General features: G+C 43.2%; 1 protein-coding gene across 1 annotated transcript; it reads right to left on the reverse strand.

The window, feature by feature from the left end:
• Nucleotides 1-158: 158 nt before the first annotated feature.
• Nucleotides 159-6,224, reverse strand: serpine3 (serpin peptidase inhibitor, clade E (nexin, plasminogen activator inhibitor type 1), member 3). The gene is made up of 8 exons (XM_010782104.1): nt 6,170-6,224; nt 5,086-5,307; nt 4,681-4,917; nt 2,926-3,124; nt 2,047-2,147; nt 1,807-1,893; nt 1,594-1,677; nt 159-340 (listed from the first exon to the last, which is right to left on the reverse strand). The coding sequence occupies exons 1-8, from the start codon at nt 6,222-6,224 to the stop codon at nt 288-290; spliced, it is 1,038 nt and encodes a 345-aa protein (XP_010780406.1). The 3' UTR covers nt 159-287.
• Nucleotides 6,225-6,442: the final 218 nt, after the last annotated feature.

Below are 6,442 nucleotides of genomic sequence, written 5' to 3' on the forward strand. Positions count from 1 at the left end.
CAATGTGAGGTAAAGTGTGTCGCCAAGGTAACCGGTTAAAACTCAAAGTGGCGATGAGGTCTTAAAATGTATGGAAAGGGTCTTAAAAAAGGTTTTACATGTGACTTCAGGATTCCTGCATATACCCTGGTGACGGAAGAAAGGACCAAAACACCCTCGGCGTAAAAACATGTATTAAAATTTTATTTACAGACATGTACAAAAATATTATCCCTCTTCCTGAAGTGTCCGTGGCGTGGACCCTCCCGTTGGTCCACAAATAAATACCAGTAGTGTGTGTGAGATTCTTAGGGTGTTTGGTCCGCTGGGTTCATCACTCGGCCCATAAACAAGATGGATCCTGAAATAAAACACAACAAAGGTTTGCATTTATTCACTTTAAAGAATCTTCGTCTTCCTAAAAGACTATTTGTGATTGTAAAAGAGGCCCTACCATGCTTTTGGGGGGTTTCCCTTTTGTGTAATGTGTTGTTTGTTACGTACTGTATGTAAATCTGGGGTGTCAAACTCAAATACACAGAGGGCCAAATAAAAAAAATGGGTAGGCTACTAGTCGAGGGCCGGACTGTTTCAATGTTTATTGAAATTAACTTATTGCACATATTAAACCTGGAACTAACAAAGCTTAAATTATTGCCTACAAAAACAACATTAAACATTAAATAATCAGTTCATTCATTTCTTATGGCTCTATCTGCAGCTTTTCCGGAGTCATTTCTTATGATTACATTTCTCCACAGGCCAACAACAGCTTCAACAAAACTATTTACCTCAAAGAGAAAACCAAACCTGCCCTGTTGTCTCAAGAAACAAAGTGCAGAAGGAAACATCCATGTAAACTCAGGTTGCTGCTCTGTGATGCTAGTTCAGATACTTGGCATCTCATCTTGGGGCCAAGTTCATCAATGTTTGGGCTCAGGCTCTGAGCTGAGGAGACCCTCGGGATGGAGTGAAGGTGTGCGTGCAATATACCGGCGGGCCAGATCTAATAGTGATTAGAAATGATCCTGCGGGCCGAAATTAAATCCACCAAGGGCCTGATTTGGCCCCCGGGCCTTGAGTTTGACACGTGATGTAAATGGTCTGCAAAGGCTACAATCCCAAAGTTCCCTTCAGAGGGAGTTTCTCTCCCACACAGAGGGAGTAGTAAGCACACAACTGGATAAATGAAACTTGGATCATACTGAATGAGACGCGTAATTTCACAGATCTTTTTAATAAACCCAGCCACCATTTACTTCAGTTCATTAAGACTTTTCTGTGTTTTGATTCCTCATTTAGCGTGAAGGCATGTGAGAAAAGCAATGTCTTCAAAAATTAAGGTAACTTCAAGTAAATAATTCATATAAAAAGTAGGTAAAATGTTTTTTCTTTGAAAGAAAATCAGACCGTATAAATGATTGCACATTGTTGCATTCAGTCCCTGTGGCATTTGTATTTTTTTATTTAACAACTAGGGGGCGCCATATCTGAAATATAAAAATCCTATTCATGGAGGCCTTTCGAGTTAAACATGCACAACTTTCTGTGTTATTTTAAGTAGCGAACTGCAGAGGGAAACAGTTTGATGTATTTACAAAATTAAATCTATACCTGTGTTGACTTGTCGTATCAGAAATAGGAACGGCCGGTCCGCTTTGAAGACCGGAGCACGGGATCTCTTGAGAAGCACCATAGCTGCAAGGAGAAGAAATGAAAATAACGCACCATCCCATAACCTAATCTGTTCAAAAGGTATGGTTACAGGCCAGTAGAATCGTGTGAAGACGACATTTCTGTCTCATTATTTTGCAGGGAATTTCTCACCTGTAGCTGCAGCTGCCTTCGTCCCGTCTTCTGTGACTTCTATCCTCACTTCATGGAAAGCATCAGAAACATAAAGACTTTCCTCCGCTGCAGGAAGAAACAAGCTGTCAGTATTTCCTGTGTGACCTGAGTACATTTTGAGGTATTTGGTATATTTTGCTTCTAATAATTATGTGCATTTACTAGTAGGGTTTTTTCATGCCATACTTTTCCTTTGAGTAAATGAGTTGATGTACTGACCTGATATTTCAGAGAAGTCAGCTGCTGTCGGGTTGAAGGCGTCGCTGATGCCCATGGCGGGAAGAACCGACCTCAGGTTGAACTTGTTCTGCATCCTGAACCTGTGAACACCAGACAGAATCATGTTAATACATCTGAAATTATGAAGGGAGAAGTATCACCATCCTTTAATTCATTAAAAATACTTAAATCACGCAAAAATAAAGACTCTTTTACAAGTAAAATTCCTGCATTGAAATGTTACTCAAGAAGTGAGTATCGTCAGCAAAATGTATCTAAATGTACCCAATGCAGAACAATCTAAAATAAAAACAAGACAAAAAAAATCAAATGAATTCGAAAATAACGATCCGATTCTTTTGAACGACTCTTTGGTACGAACGAAGGGAACCGAGTCCTACTTGGTGAGAGCCGTTCTTTTTATCGTTGGTTCACTGCCTGCCATACATCCAGTCGCCTTTAAAGGAACTTGCTTTCCTGAATGCAAATGTTTTGCCGTAGATGATGGCATAACACATGCTGCTTGAGTAGTAGTTTGGCTGGCTGAGAGATGCAGCAAGTTATACATTTTCTGTGAGTAAAAGTAGATTTCTGGCAATACAGTCAATCATTATCCCGGTGATTATTTCGCATATAAACCTATTAACCTCGCCCCCTTTAAAAAAATGTCTCTTTTCAACGGCTCTCGGAAAGAAACGGCTTCAAAGAGCCGTAATTCCCATCGCTACTAGAAAATGACCGAAATAATTATAAATGCCACTTACTAACTTTTCTTAGTTGGCTTACCACACTATGGTATGTGTAAAATACTTAATTGAATTGTAGCCTAGATTGAGTGTGAGGCTAAAACTCATGTGTATCAGGGTGCATGATCCGAACCTGGGGAGGAAGACGTCCATCTTGGTTCTGCGCAGGCCAGTTTCCCATGATGCAAGCTGCCGGGCGGTGAGCTGTGACTCGATGCAGGACAGCGGGGTCTTCCTCTCGCTCGGCAGCGCCACCTGCAGGCTGAGCGAGCGGCCCAGGTACGGCAGCTCCAGCACGGTGTAGCGGTGATCCGAGGCCGTCCTGAACTGACCTGGGGGGGGGGACACCTTCAGGTTTATCACTCTTTACCTAATAAATAGCCTAAAATCAAAAGATATGACAAATACAATGATATAAAATGAGAACGATATCTATAATACACATCTATTTACTGGGAATTCACTTTAAAGGTCCCCTATTATACTGTTTTACATCAATATATTAAAAGGTCTCAGATATATACAAAACATGTCTCTGAAGTGTTTGGCTCCAAACACCAAACAGATCATTGCAGCATTACCCATAATCCCCTCTGTTTCAGCCCTGTTTCAAAAGTGCTGATTCTCTGTCTGTTGATGAAAATAAGGAGCCCCTCCCCACGCCCCTCTGAGAGAGATTTGGTTACAAAGAACACAATAGTGCTCTAGGAGGAGATTCAAGTGATAAGGTGGGGGGGGGGGGGTGTTACCTTGGTTGGTGATTGGCTAATGGTTACACAAGACAAAACATCGTTATGACATCATAAAGTGGCCAAAATCTGATCAGCTCATTTTCAAACAGGTTTTTATAGAAATGGATCAAAAAGAGAAAGAATCTTTGTTCCTGAAACTTTCAGAGTCTCTTTCCACAGAGGGGACACATGTTGATGTAGAAGAGACATGAAGAAGAGGGGACACATGTTGATGTAGAAGAGACATGAAGAAGAGGGGACACATGTTGATGTAGAATAGACATTAAGAAGGGGGGACACATGTTGATGTAGAAGAGACATGAAGAAGAGGGGACACATGTTGATGTAGAAGAGACATGAAGAAGAGGGGAAACACGTTGATGTAGAAGAGACATGAAGAAGAGGGGACACATGTTGATGTAGAAGAGACATGAAGAAGAGGGGACACATGTTGATGTAGAAGAGACATGAAGAAGAGGGGACACATGTTGATGTAGAAGAGACATGAAGAAGAGGGGACACATGTTGATGTAGAAGAGACATGAAGAAGAGGGGACACATGTTGATGTAGAAGAGACATGAAGAAGAGGGGACACATGTTGATGTAGAAGAGACATGAAGAAGAGGGGACACATGTTGATGTAGAAGAGACATGAAGAAGAGGGGACACATGTTGATGTAGAAGAGACATGAAGAAGAGGGGACACATGTTGATGTAGAAGAGACATGAAGAAGAGGGGACACATGTTGATGTAGAAGAGACATGAAGAAGAGGGGACACATGTTGATGTAGAAGAGACATGAAGAAGAGGGGACACACGTTGATGTAGAAGAGACATGAAGAAGAGGGGACACACGTTGATGTAGAAGAGACATGAAGAAGAGGGGACACATGTTGATGTAGAAGAGACATGAAGAAGAGGGGACACATGTTGATGTAGAAGAGACATGAAGAAGAGGGGACACACGTTGATGTAGAAGAGACATGAAGAAGAGGGGACACACGTTGATGTAGAAGAGACATGAAGAAGAGGGGACACATGTTGATGTAGAAGAGACATGAAAAAGTGGATTTTGCATGATAGGTGACCTTTAAATGACATTAAAAAAAAGAACTATTTCTTCCTCTCAGTGGATTGATGGATGCTGACTCTTACCGAAGCTGACCTCTGTGGCCTGGTACATCATGGGCACTTTGATGGCGCTGCCGTCAGGGAGGGTGAAGGGCAGGTTCTGAGTGTTGGTGAACAGAAACTGTTTCTGCCAGACGCCCCTGAACGCCACGGTGTTCACCAGGGCCATCTGCAGCCGGTGGCCCCACCACAGAGCCTCCGCCTGGGCCTCGCCGGACCCCGACAGCTCCCCGCTGCTGCTGCCCGACTGGAGGGGCTCGTCTGGAGGGAGCAACGGAAGAACAACCTTAATGTGAAGGTTTGTAGCTTTCAACGCATCTCTAAGAAGCTAGAAGTCCCCTGGTTGTTGGATAAGGCTTTGGGACTAACCGATTACAAGTAACATGATTATGAAATCAAGATACTGTTTTTATGAAGCTAGTTTCTTACCGTGGTTGTTCCCCGCTCTCTCCTGCTGCCTGGGGTTGGGCTGGCTGAAGTTGGCTCTCACCACGCTGGTGTTAGCCCACACAGCTGCATGTTTAGTGAACTCAGAGAGGAGCTGGACGCCGCTCTGTACGAACAGCGTGCAGGTCTGCTGCAGCCAGATCCCCTGGCTGTTGTTTCTCATGTCGCTGTGTGAATGCAACAGGAAGTTTTGAACAGAGGCATCTGCAGGAAGAGAAGAGAACAGGTCAGACGTGGGGTTTCACTACAAGCTGTAGGACATTCATGAGAAGGGGTCAGGTACATATTTATATTTAGCTCCTCTACTGTGACATGTCTCCATGCTCTAATGTTCAAAAAGCTCTTTATTTCTCTCATACTGTCTGTGCTGCAGCACCTCTTTTCACCCTCTGTCTGAAACCAGAGCCCAGTCTGCTCTGATTGGTTAGCTGGCCGGTTCTGTTGTGATTGGTCAACCTGCTTAGAGATGTCCCGCCAATTAGCCTATCGTACAATGTGTTGGAGCACTAGCCAATAGAAGTGAGAGTGTTACCTAGTGATGTCACTATGTTACGGAAGTAAACAAAGCAGTCCAAAGGAGGCCTTTCCTTCTACAGGGCCTCTTCTCTATATTAAAAGCTTTCTGTACAAGAATGGCTCTTGTGCAACAGAGCTGCAAACCACTAAAGTACTGCAAACTCTTAAGACGTTTTTGTATCTAGCAATCATCTGCTTTGATCAATTGATAATTTAAAGAAATATAATTCACACCACTTCAGAAAATAACTCCAAAACTGATTTTCTGCAACTGAATTCGCAGCATTTCACTGCAGGATTATGCAAAAACGAATTATGATGCCCATCATCATCCCTGGATATCTGACATGCATCATCACATCATGAAGGTAAAACAAACAGCAGCTCCAACTCTCAGTTCGTTAGTAATTAAACGCGCTGACCTCTCGACCCCGGGCCGAGCTGCAGGAGTAGTTTAATGAGATTAGAGTTGGTGTGGAGGCAGGTATTATGGCTCCAGACACCACTGTGCTCTGAGGCAGCAGCAGCACCGCTCCACACCTCCTGGTACCAACAGCACTGAGGTCCACTAACAACCTCACTGCTCCCACTAACTCCACCTTCATCTGCATATACAAAATCTGGGATGCTCCATGTTGGGAAAATACTGAATGTCCTCTTCCAGTATGAGAGTAACATGATAACAAAGGTATCCCAACTGTAGCTGTGAACATGACAGGATGTGTGATTACCTAGAAGAGCATCAGGACTGTTTGAGGCATATGATAGCTATGTGATTAACATGATGATTCAGCCTCTATGTGACGACTAGTTCCTGAGATTG

The sequence above is a fragment of the Notothenia coriiceps genome, unplaced genomic scaffold (assembly GCF_000735185.1).
Source record: "Notothenia coriiceps isolate Sejong01 unplaced genomic scaffold, NC01 NC01_scaffold00024121, whole genome shotgun sequence".
Taxonomy (NCBI): domain Eukaryota; kingdom Metazoa; phylum Chordata; class Actinopteri; order Perciformes; family Nototheniidae; genus Notothenia; species Notothenia coriiceps.

Excerpts from the sequence above, each read along its gene's own strand:
- serpine3 (XM_010782104.1), bottom strand. The coding sequence starts at position 6,224 with ATGAAGGTGGAGTTAGTGGGAGCAGTGAGGTTGTTAGTGGACCTCAGT. Across the intron at positions 4,918-5,085 it reads GAGAGCGGGGAACAACCACG|ACGAGCCCCTCCAGTCGGGC; the intron begins GTAAGAAACTAG and ends TGCTCCCTCCAG. Across the intron at positions 3,125-4,680 it reads GGCCACAGAGGTCAGCTTCG|GTCAGTTCAGGACGGCCTCG; the intron begins GTAAGAGTCAGC and ends CCCCCCCCCCAG.